A 12,807-nucleotide genomic window follows, 5' to 3' on the forward strand; every position below is an offset into this window, starting at 1 on the left:
CAGCCCCCCCACACTGCCTTCATCCTCCTCCATTTGCACACCTGAGGGTTCCCACCCTCATGGAGGAGCTGGAGGGTGTCAGCCTTGTGGTCTAGCCGTGCCAGCGGGTCCTGTAGTGTGGGCTCTGCTAAGGAGATTAGACCGGGTGTCCATACAGCAGCTGCCGTCAGGCGCGAGGTGAGTCGGGAAACGGTTGCTGAAGGAGTAAACACCATCCTCCTCTGCCCCTGCCAAGGGTTTGAAAACAGACGCTCACTTAGTCATAATTTGAGACGGCAGGCTCTGGGTGTCTGCTGGAAAGGAGCGCCCTGCTGCGGCCGGCGGCGTCTGTAGCTCCCGATGGCAGCTACGGCTTTCGGGTTTCTTTCCCACCGCAGACCTTCTCTGAACCTAGCAGAGGAAGCAGGTCGTGTTTTATCTTGTTTTAAAAGACATTGCTCTCCTCCTTTTCTAGGTGGCATTCATAAAGGTGTTTGCTGGCTTCGTTAATCATCTAATGACATCTGGGTAACAAGCCGCACTGGGAGCTGTTTGTATTAAGCCTGCTTCCCATGTAAACTAAAAACAGCTCTAGGGCTAGGATCAAACCTCAGAGAGAACACAACAGCTGCAGACCCGAAGCTGCTTCAAGGCATGTAAGAAACTAAAGTAGTTACCGGGTCACTAACTAATAACCAGTTACACTAATGTGCAAGTACTGATTAGTAGGATAAGCCTCCGAAGACGCCGTGTAAGGACAGTTTCTGCTGACTTTTTTATTAGTTCGGATTTCTTACAGCTCTCAGCGACTGGAAGGAACCGGGCTCTGTGTGGGGCTCAACTTCGATTCACAAAGCAACCTCATTTCTCCCCCGTGTTGGTTCACAGAGCTCATGTCTGCATTAGAAACCACAAAAGAATATTCAAAATGGTCTGTCATACGCTTCAGAAAGAAAAAGATGTATTGAATTGTGCTCTGATTACAAAAGTAATACGACTTTTTTCTTCTCTCAGTTGGAACGTTTACAAGACTGATTCTACCCAGAGTCTGGTTTCCAGGGCTGTGGGGAGCTGTGGGCTCTCGCTCCACTGCTGGGCAGATACACTGTTCCCTTTCCTTAGGGCCATGAGGCAGTAATGGTCAGAGTTAGAAATGGCTCTCCTGCAAAGCCAGCGCTCCTGCTGTGAGACACACATTCTTAAACCACTAACACACACGTCCACGTGGTGCCTGTGCCCAGAGGGTCTCATGACAGCGTGTCCGTAATAGGAAAAGTTGAAAAGAAATTACTTAGTAGGATAGTTAATTTAAAAGGATGCATTCATACGATGGAATACTACACAGCCATTAAAATTCTTCAGTTGTGTCTTTCTATGAGGACTTGGTTGACTGTCCTCGATCTAAAAAATGAAATAAATTGTACAAAGAGCTCGCACAAGCTCTGCGGTCCTGTAGACTATAGACTAGAACAAGCACAGGAGGAGACCTGGGCAGTCACACAGCAAACTGGTCATGCAGCAACTTCTACACGGTGGGCCTGGAGCCCGGCGAAGGGACTGTTCTTTCTTTCATCATCTGCCTCTGGGTTATTCGAATTTTTTAGAAAGAACAGTTATGAGTTTTACAATTTAAAACAGCCTAAAATACCATTTCTAATCATAAAAAGTTTTGAACGTCGGTACGTTGTCGTGGGGCATCACGCGGGAGCCGTTTCTTGGCGCACAGCCCTTAAAGCCGCAGCTGGGGTTCGCGCTTGGCTGCTCCGCAGACATCGCGGTCTTGTTTTGCCCGGCTGGGCGTCAGCAGGCTCGAGGGTGGATATGGGAGCCGGCTGCCCGTCATCGGGTCTGCGCGGCCGTGAAGCCGGGGTTTCCGTGCGTCGCGAGGACCTAAGACGGTGAGGGAGGCACGTGGACCCGCGGGCCCCACGCAGGGCTCCCCCCCGCCGCTGGGATGACTCTGCACGCGCGGCTTCGAGCCCCGTGTCTCGCTTACGCAGCGAGCATCCTGTTGGGTTCTCCCTCAAAAACGACTTCTTCTGTTTGGTTTTGTGTCTTTGTTTGTTTGTTTCTCCTTTGAGAATGGCATGGCACGTGACGTGCTTTACCCAAACCTGCAGACGGCAGAGCCTGAGAAGGCCTCTCGTCTCACCCGGAGATCACTCACACCCGTCGGCCTGCTGTGGGCTTCACCCGCCTGGGGAGCCCAGCTGGTCCCACCCCAGCTGCAGCTTCTAAAACGGGTGCTTCCTGTTCCTTCCTGGAAAGTTCAGGAGGAAAGCAAACGATAGGTCGATTCCCCTCCAGGAATACCAGAGCCGAATGTGTCTTTGGTTTTGGATGGAGGCTGCGTGAAGAACGCGTTTGGTGGGTGGAAGTGGGAGACATAGCGTTCTCTGACCTGTTTCCACGCAGCCACCGCCAGCGGGACTCTGGTGCTCACGGCTTCCTCCCGCAGCCGGGACCAGAGCCATGCGGTGCCATGCCGCCTGCCTGTGTCCACGCGTGGCCACAGTGCCAGCGCCTGTGTGGTAAATTCCTGCCGAGTGTTCAACAGTCAGGGGGCGGGTTTATCAGACCAGGTCAGTTAGGCTTGTTTTAGAGAACATTGCAATTGCCCAGTGTTGTCTAAATTAAGTGCGTGGTTATTCTGACCGTGTGTTCATAGAGAGTTTCATCCTGGTTCTGCCTGTCGGCGGTGCGGCGGGTCCTGTGGGCTCAAGCGCGTGGGAAGCATTGCTCTGGCAAAAGCCCCAGCCTGGCTCCACCTCCGCCTGTAGACAGCTGGAAAGATCACCACTCCCACCTCGGAAATAAGAAAAGGGCAGAGAAGCTATAAAATCCTGACTCCCCTGAACCCATCAGAGAGCTGAAGTTGCAGGGGAGCGAGCCGCCCAACAGGGAAGGGAGGAGGGTGCCTCCCAGGAGAGCCAGGCCAAGAGCGCCAGTTCCCGCAGCACAGCAGAAGGGGCCAGTGGGGAGAAACGCTCGCCTGAAATTGGCGGTGGGCTGTGCAAGGCTCATCGTGGACCAGTGGAGAATCTCGGACCCTGGGGAGGGTCCACACTGCACAGGCCCGTGGACGTCCATGGGGCCCTCACCCAGAAGATTGAGATGGGAGTCGAGAAGAGCCCCTCAGAGGTGTGGGCCCGTGGGGGCCCCACAGAACAGAGTCCTCAGCTCCCGATGGAAAGGCAGCAAACCCTGTCATCCCCAGAGCACAGGCAAAGACTCATTGCAGTAGAAGAACTGCAGAAAAAAACCTTCCGTCTCCAGCGGGGCAGCCACCTGCCACAAGGACCACACCACAGGGAGCAGGGCAGTCACTGAGAAGGCTCCACCCCAAAGTCCAGAGACGCAGGCCCTGCCTCCGTCAGAGTCTGGGCCAAGCAGCAGAGAGCCCTTCAGACCCCTCCAGCAGGCTGCCGGCCGCCGGCACAGCAGCGAACACTGGTGGGCACCGGGGCATAGAGAGAAGCCCCCTGAGATGCAGACACACCGGGAAAGCCAAAAGCCGAGGGAGGGTGCAGTGGGAACCCTGGTGGAAACCCGCCGGAAACGAGCCCCGGCCCTAAGCACGAGAGGAATCTGAAGTAGGCCGTGTGCTGACTGTCACCATAGCAACAGTAAAATCCAAGCCCCTCCGATTTTCAGTGTCTCGCTGGATTGACTGAACTCTGGAACGGTCTAGCAATAGAGGTATACACATTTCCAGGCAGGCGGGCGCGCGCACACACACACGTATCAGGCACATATACCTATGTATGTGTATATGTGACTGGAAATGGGTATGCCTTTGTGTGTGTGTGTGTGTGTGTGTGTGTGTGTGTGTGTGTGTGTGTTTATCTTTGTCTTTGATATTCTACCCATGAAGTCTGGAATTTATTCAAAAATTAGGAGAGGCTGGGCATGGTGCCTCACACCTGTAATCCCAGCACTTTGGGAGGCCAAGACAGGAGGATCACTTGAGCCCAGGAGTTCAAGACGAGCCTGGCAACACAGTAAGACCCCACCTCTACTAAAAAGAAAAAAAGAAAGCTATGACATGCCCCACAAAATGTAAAACAGACACACCCACCATCAACAGAGTGACTCAAAGGCAGCCCGAATGTTGGAAGTAACAGAGAAGGAGTGGAAATAACCAAGATTTATATGACCTAAGGCATTAATGGCAAAGGCAGGCAACAGACGTGAACAGGTAAGGAATTTCAGCAGAGAGGTGGAGACTAAGAAAGAGTCAAGTGAATGCCCCCAGAGTCTGTCTGTGACCTCAGATAGCCAAGAAAAAAAAATCCGTGAATTTAGACAGGTCTATGGAAAGTACCCAGAACGAAGCACGAAGATCACGCAGGGTGGAAGACACACAGGACTGCAGTTCAGCTGAGAGCACTGGGGTAGTACGAAGCAGTCCACCAGCCACCACAGAGCAGCAAAGCCCCCAGAGCAAGGTGTACGCACACACGGACACGGACACACACGGACACACAGACATACGGACACGTGCACACACGGACACACACGGGGACACACGGACACGCAAACACACATGCACACACGAACACACACCAGGACACACGAACACGGGGACTCTCACGGGGGACACACGGACACACATGCACACATGGACACGGACACGGAGACACAGATACACAGACACATGGACACACAGACACACATGCACATGGGGACACAAACACACAGGGACACACGGACACGGGGACACGAACACACGGGGACACACAAACACGGGGAAACGGAGGACACAGATGGACACGCACACATGGGGCATGCGGACACACACGGGGACACACAGACACACACAGCTGCTCACATCATATGTAAGCCACCGCAAACCAAAGATACAGGAAAACTTTGAAGGCCTCTGGAGCAAAAAGACACATTACTTACAGGGGAACAAGGACAAGAATCACCACAGACTTCTCATTACAAACTGTAAGGCGGAGATAGTGCAGTCATATCTTTAAAGTGCTGAAAGAAACAGACTGTCGATCTAGAATTCTATACACACAAACCCAGAGGCGACAAGGAAAACATGTCCTCTCCTGCCGCGTCTCTTCAACACTGCACTGGAAATTAGCGCCAAGGAAGTTAGGCAAGCAAAAGAAATACAACATATTATATTGGAAAGCGGAATAAAGCTGTCTGTGTTCACAGGTGATGTGATCCTGAACATTGAAAATCACTAGAAATCCAATTTAATAAAGTATCAGAACTTAAAACCCAGCGTGACAGTGTCCCAGCACGTGAGCTCATCCACACTGGCAGTGAAAAGCCTAAAAGTGCAATCAGGAAAACAGTTTCATTTGTAGTAATAGCGAAATTAATAAAATGCTTAGGAATAAACTTAGCAAAAGAAATGTAAGACTTGTACCGAAACACTATTGAACAATATTAAAGACACATTTATGAGTCGGGAGACTTCCCATTAAGCTGGCAGATCTCCCCAAACAGCTGGACTGATTCAGCACCATCCCTGGCAGCCTTCTTTGCAAAAACTGACAAGCTGATACTAAAATGTGTATGGCAATATAATAATAATAATAACATAATAGCCGGGTGTGGTGCTGCGCGCCTGTAGTCCCAGCCACTCAGGAGGCTGAGGCGGAAAAATCGCTTGAACCCAGGAGGCAGAGGTTGCAGTGAGCCGAGACTGAGCCACTGCACTCCAGCCTGCTGACAGAGTGAGAGAGAGAGAGAGAGAGAGAGAAAGAGACAGAGAACGAGCAAGCGAGAGCAGCGGTTGGGGGGAAGAAAGGGAAGGAGGGAGGGAGGGAAGGAAGGAAATAAGGAAATGAAGTTTTCTGTTTTGTGGTGTTTGAGATGGGGTCTTATTCTGTTGCCCAGGTGGGGTGCAGTGGTGCAATCATTGCTCATTGCAACCTCGATCTCCTGAACTCAAGCGACCCTCCCACCTCTCTCTGCCTCCCCGGTAGCTGGACTACAGGCACACACCCCCACACCCAGCTAATTTTGAAATTGTGCATAGAGATGGGGCCTCACTGTGTTGCTCACTGTGGTCTCAAGCTTCCAGGCTTAAGCAGTCTTCCTACCTCAGCCTCCCAAAGTGCTGGGACTGTGGCTGTGAGCCACTGCGACTAGCCAAGAAAATGGGTTTTTAGCTAAAAAACTTTGAACACAGAAAACTTCTGACCCAGATAGTTTCACTGGCAGCTGTACCAAACCTTTAAGGAAGAAATAATACCAGTTCTTCTCAACTTCTCACAGAAAATTAAAGAGGAGTGAACCCTTCCCAACTCAGTATGCGAAGGCAGCATTATTCTGATATCAAAACCAAAGACATCTCAAGATTTAAAAACTACAGGGCTTGGCACGGAGGCTCGGTCCTGTAATTCCAGCACTTGGGAGGCTGAGGTGGGTGGATCACTTGAGGTCAGGAGTTCAAGATCAACCTGACCAGCGTGGTGAAACCCTGTCTCTACTAAACTACAAAAATTAGCCAGGCATGGTGACATGTGCCTGTAATCCCAGCTACTCAGGAGGCTGAGGCAGGAGAATCACTTGAACCTGGAAGGTGGAAGTTGCAGTGAGCCGAGATTGTGCCACTGCACTCCAGCCTGGGTGACAGAGCGAGACTCCGTCTCAAAAAAAGAATAAAAAGGAATAACTACAAACCGGCTGGGTGCGGTGGCTCACGCCTGTAATCCCAGCACTTTTGGAGGCTGAGGCGGGCAGATCACAAGGTCAAGAGATCGAGACCATCCCAGCCAACATGCTGAAACCCCATCTCTACTAAAATACAAAAATTAGCTGGGCGTGGTGGCCCGCACCTGTAGTCCCAGCTACTCGGGAGGCTGAGGCAGGAGAATTGCTTGAACCCAGGAGGCGGAGGTTGCAGTGAACCGAGATCACGCCACTGCATTCTAGCCTGGCACCTGGTGGCAGAATGAGACTCCATCTCAAACAAACAAACAAAAACCCTACAAACCAGTATCTTGCACAAACACAGACCCCCAAATCCTCAGCATAGTATTAACAATGTCCAGCCAGGCACAGTGGCTTATGCCTGTAATTCCAGCACTTTAGAAAGCGAAGGCAAGGGGGTTCACTTTAGCCCAAGAGTTCAAGACCAGCCTGGGCAACACAGCGAGACCTTGTCTCAAAAAAAAAAAAAAAGACATTATACAAAAAGCAGTTGCATTTTCATATGAGCAATTAGAAATACTGAAGTATAAATATTTTTTAAATATGCACAAGATCTGTGTTCTGAAAAACATAAAACACTGATGAAAGAAATCAGAAGACCTAAGTAAATGGAGGCCATGCTCCTGGTTTAGAATATTAAATCATATTAGGATTCCACTTCTTCCTAAATGGATGCATAGATCAATGCAACCCCAGTCAAAATCCCAATAGGATTTTCTTGGAAAAAATGGACAATTTTATTCTAAAATTTATGGGGAAAAGCAGGCTAAAATCACAGTAACTATTTTGCACTAGAAAAACAAAGTTAGCTCACACTATCTGATTTCAAGACTCCCTATTAAAAAAAAAAGTAATTAGAATGATGTGGGACTAATGAGAGGTTAGATGCATAGATCAGTGGAACAGAATAGAGAGCCCAGAAACTGATCCACACAAATGTGTTCAGTTGATTTTCAACAAAGGTGCAAAAACAGTACGGTTCAATGGAGAAAGGATGGTCTTCAACAATTGGTACTGGAGCAATTGACATCTATTTGCCCAAAAAAAAAAAAAAACAAAAACTCAATCCATACCTCACACTTTATGGAACAGTGAACTCAGAGTGAATCATATCCCTAAGTGTGAAACCTAAAACTATAAAACTTCTAGAAGGAAACAGAAAAAAAAAAAAAAACTTCTGACCTTGGGTTAGGCAATGGCTTCTCTAATAAGATGCAAAAGCACAAGTCAACAAAATGATGTTGGGCTTCATCAAAATTAAAAACTGCTTTTTAAAGATGGTTAAGAACATGAAAAGTCACAGACTGAAAGAAAATTATAAAACGCGTATCTGATAAAGATCTTGTGTCTGTTACACATAAAGAACCTTCAAGAATAATAAGGAAATAAGCAAACCAATAAAGAAGCAATGGCAGAAGATTTGCACACACACCTCACCAAAGAAGATGTACAAGTTGCGAATAAGGACATGGCGCGATACTCATTGTGAAGGATCTTAATTGCAGGGATGTACAGACCCGTGCAGTGAGATCCCACCACACAGCTGTTAGAATATCTCGAATCTTAAAAGCTGCCAATACCAAGTGCTGATAAAGGACACAGAGCATCTGAATCCTCATTCTTGGCTCCTGCAACTACAAGATGCCACAGACACCTTGAAAAAGTTGGTTGGTTTCTTACAAAGTTAAACATACACCTGCTATACAACCCAACCATTCTACTCCTGGATATTCACCAAGAGAAGTGAAAACATGTTCATTCAGAAACCTGTATGTGAACATTTATAGTGACTGTATTCATAGTCACTATTCATAGACACCTGGCGAAGAGAGAAACTGATACAGCCATGTAATGAAAGACTCATCAGAAAAAATAAACAATTCATAAATGCAGTGGCACAGATGAATCTCCCGTATATCATGCTAAATGGAAGAAGCTGCTCAAAAGACTGCATCCTTTGCGATCCATTCATACAACATTCCAGGGAAGGCAAAACTGTATGGAATTTTCCATAGCTTGATTCGGGGGTGGTCATGTGACTGTCAGCATTTATCAAAACTCTGCCTGTACTTAAAGAGGGTGAAATTCACTGTACGTAGTTTCCATCTCCATCGACCTCATGTCACGGGGAAAAGAAACCAGTTTTTTCTCTTGTGCTGAAGTCACACGGAAGATGATATAAATGATGTGTTTAGGAGTGAATGTGTCTAGCAGCTCTGAGCTCCCATCTGAGCTTCTCCCTCCATCTCTTCCGTCTCTTGGCGATTTGTGGTGATGCAAAGACCGTGTCCTTGGTGGTGATGTACACGGGAGACATTGGTGGAATCAAATCACCTCCAGACTGCGGACTCAGGGCGCACACCATTACCCCCTCCTCCTCCGCCTCCTCTGCTGCCTCTGTTCATGGAGGTGACGTGATTGTTTAGTGGGGAGGGGACAGTTTGTTGCTACACAGTGGGGAAAATAATAAAAAGTGTCAAGGAAAAAGCAAGTAACAGGCAAATTCGCTCTCACTTCAGGTAATCAGAAGCTGTGTGAGTGGACAGGGAGGGAGCTCAGAGTGTAAGCGCTGAATGTGTCGGCCACCTTTTCCCGTGGGTTCCTCTCCCCTTTGCCTGCCCCCAAGTCTTCCTCAATCTTGATAGCCGTGTTCCTGTTTTGAATTTGACTTGCTACACCCTGTACCTTTTTTAAATTCAGAGGGACTGAAAATAAGACTCGGCCCTAGGGCCGCCAGGCTCCCCGGATAAGGATTTACCCCAAAACTGCCTTAAACTGCTACTTCCCAAAAGTCTTCTGGGGACCCTCTAATCTTTCTTTGTTCCTGAGCCCCAAGTTTTTCTTTGCAACAGGAAGGGAGTTGTGTTTCTTTGGCTTTCAGCGGATGCCTCTGTGGGAGGCTTCAGAATCGAAATTGGTTTCTGTCTGAGTGGAAGCCGAGAGGTGTGAGGAGCCAGGGGTGTCAAGGTCCGTATCAGAACAGGAGCAGCAGCACCCGCACCACACCGCAGCCTCCGGGAGCTCCGTTTACAGGGAGGCTCAGCCCGCGCTGGGCCTGGGCCCTTGTTCACTGGAAAGCTTTTATTCAGCCTGAAGAGAACGTGGTGAGAGGGCGTGACGGAGCCGATGATGAAGAGCTGCCGCCCCGGGAAGCCATCTGTGGCGCGGTCTCAGTTGCTGCCTCCGTCCTGAGTGGCGGTCACATCCTGGCTTCCCAGGGTGGGCGCCTGCGTCTTCCACGGCATCTCTGCCTTCTCCCGGCCTCTCCATCCACTGGCTTCCTCCTGCCTGTGCTTGTCCTGTGACCCACGTGTCATAGCTGGCTGTCCTGAGACACACTTGGGGTGGTTCCAGAACCGTGTTCCCGTTCAGAAAGTCTCTTCTCTGCTCAGCAAGGGCTGTAAGGGAAGGCTGTGGGCTCTGTCCTTGGGCTCAGATTAGGGAAGTGGCAGCCCCCTACCCCTGGAGGCCACGTTCCTGGGCTGGGAGAGGGCCCTTGCAGTGCGATGGCAACAGGACAGGTGCCAGTCCACCTGAGACCCCGCGGCTCCTGTCTCCAGGCATCCTGCGTGCCCCCCCCGTTCGGGCATGGGCTCCCTCTCCACCTTGTGTTCGTTGGCTTTGTCATCTTTGGAGCTGATGCTGTGAAGCTGCCCCATGTCTCCCCGCTCCCCCCCATGGGGATTCCTTGCCCGGGCTCCGGCCAAGGACCTGGAATTCCTGCTGGGTTCCTCTGCTTTCCTGCTTAAAGTGCCTTTTAGACTCTTCCTCTAATTTATTCCCAGAGAAACCTGAGTCTCATTAAAGTGCAGTCTCTCTGTTCCCGCACACCTTTGAGTCTTTCTACCACGGGTTTTTTCTTATTACTGCTCCATGTTATTGGCCATTTGTCATTTCTTTTCTAATAAGCTCAGGATTGTCATAAAGTGAAACCAGTTGTTAAGAACCCGCAGCCTATCCCATTTGCCATTATGGGGTTGTTTATAAACCAAAAAAGGTGCGGAGGGAGCTGCTCGACACCTTCGGTCATTCTTGCTTCTGGGTTTGCATGTCTTTTTCGGTGTGTTGTTGTCGGGTGTGGTTTTGTGACTTTTAAGAAGAAAAAGAAGGAAGCAGAGCAGCAACATGCTAGGAACTGAGCCGCAGCCAGCCCTGAGCACAGGGTCACACGCAGGCTAGGAACCGAGCCGCAGCCAGCCCCGAGCACGGGGTCAGACGCAGGCTCGGGGTTTGCCTGTCAGTTCTGTAATAAGAGCTGACACAAAGCACTGGGGCCCGAAACACAAAGAACATTCTGTAAACATTTGCACGTAATAACCACCTACAGTGACCTCCTAAAACTCCGCCTGTGGGAACCATTTTCCTCCCCAGCCACATTGACGTGCAAGGACACAAACATGGCGGAGCGTGCTGGTCCTTCACTCCACTTCTATCGGAGAAAGCAACTGTTTCCTTTTATCCAAGAGGAAGTGGGGTTCTTCTCTTGTTTATTTCATTTCGTTTACATTTCGGGTCTTCACAAGTCTTAGTTTCTTAGCAAGGAACAGACTCAGCCAGATTGACTGGCCGGCATATATGCTTAAGGAAATGCGTGTGTGTGACCCAGGGAAGTGGCCGTCCTCCTACGGAAAGTCGATTAAATCCTGGCCAGTATTTGCCAAGTATAGACCTCTCTAGACACTGAATGTGCACACCCAACCCACATGTGCATGCACACACACAGACACATGCACACAGACACGTGCACACACGCACACACAGGTTCTGAAGCAAGGACCTTTGCTCAGGGAAGAGAGGGCAGCAGCATGTCCAGCGTCTGTGTGTTTCAGGTGAAGATAAACCTGGTCTTTCTGAAGCCGTCTCGTTAGCAAAGGGCACCGAAGTTCTCACGCATCAGTTTAACCTCAGCCAGGCTTGCCCCCCGGCACCCTCCTAGCTCTTCCACCGTGAGGAGCCTAGCGGCACCCCCTGCTGCCCAGGAAGGTCCCGCATCCTGTCGGAGTGCGGCCTGGCCTCCCATGAGGCCGTCTTCCTTCTGCCTCGTAAGCTCGCTCGTCTTCCAGCCAGCTGCCTGCTTCCCTTCGGCGTCAGCGGGAGAATCCAGGCAGTGTCTCCTGAGCGCACCTGCCTCCTTCCGAGCAGCACTTCGGTGCCCCTGCCCCGCTGCTCAGCGCTGACCTCAGTGCCCCCCGCTCCCTGGGGAGGCGTCTCCCGAGGCCCTGCCCCCTGTCATACACCTGTCAGCCTCACCTACAGGCTGCTCGCTCGAGGGCCTCCGAGCCGCCACGCTAGTGAACACAGGAACGGAGAGGGCCTCCCCCAGCCTGGGCAGGGCCGGCATGTGTTTCATAGCAGACTCGGGACCCACCAACAGCCCGTGCGTCAGGTGCGCTGGCCAGAGCAGAAGCCCACAGCCTTCAGCCTTGGAGAACGAGGCACCATTATCCAAAACTCACTACAGCCAGCCTTCCGTGTCCACGGGTGCTGCATCCGCAGATTCAGCCAATTTTGGATGAAAAACAAATTTAAATAACAAAAATAAATTTAAAATAATAGTGCGACAAAAAGCAATCCAAATTTCAAAAATGCGGTATAGCAGCTGTTTCACAGCCTTCACCCTGTGTCAGGTATGGTGAGCAAGCTAGCGAGGGTTCGAGGTGTGGGGAGGACCGTGCTGCCCTCACGGGGTCCCACCTTTTCATTCAGGGCTGTGCATCCCGGGTTTTGGGGTCCGAGAGGCCCTGGAACCCACCCCCCACCGATACCGAGGGGCGTAACTGAGCGTTTTCCGTTGTTGAAGATCCCAGAGGAGCACGACCTGGAGAGTCAGATCCGAAAGGAGCGGGAGTGGCGGTTCCTGCGGAACAGCCGAGTGAGGAGGCAGGCCCAGCAAGTCATCCAGAAGGGTAAGGTGCCCGCACAGCCGGCCAGGGGCTCGTTCTGGGGCTGGGGGCTGGGGGGAGGGCCCTGTGAGCAGGCCCCGCGAGGCCCACACACAGCCTTCTCCCACCACCCACTGTCCCCCTGCCTCCCCCGCAGATAAGCACGTTAAGGCTGGTGGGGATGACAGGCTCCGTCTCCAGGTCCTGCAGCCCAGAGTCGGGCGGTGCACAGCCCCGGCCCCCACCGGTACTCTGCCTCTCC

At 50.9% G+C, this 12,807-nt stretch overlaps 1 protein-coding gene across 3 annotated transcripts in view; it reads left to right on the forward strand.

The window, feature by feature from the left end:
* The window catches only part of RPTOR (regulatory associated protein of MTOR complex 1), a 411,960-nt gene that overhangs the window by 377,063 nt on the left and 22,090 nt on the right, over positions 1–12,807 (forward strand). For all 3 annotated transcript variants that reach the window (XM_039476184.2, XM_003931661.4, XM_074389042.1), the window contains one exon: positions 12,464–12,569. In XM_039476184.2, coding sequence (XP_039332118.1) covers positions 12,464–12,569 — 106 coding nt within the window. The remainder of the gene's footprint in view (positions 1–12,463; positions 12,570–12,807) is intronic.

Source organism: Saimiri boliviensis, chromosome 17 (genome assembly GCF_048565385.1).
Source record: "Saimiri boliviensis isolate mSaiBol1 chromosome 17, mSaiBol1.pri, whole genome shotgun sequence".
Classification (NCBI taxonomy): Eukaryota; Metazoa; Chordata; class Mammalia; order Primates; family Cebidae; genus Saimiri; species Saimiri boliviensis.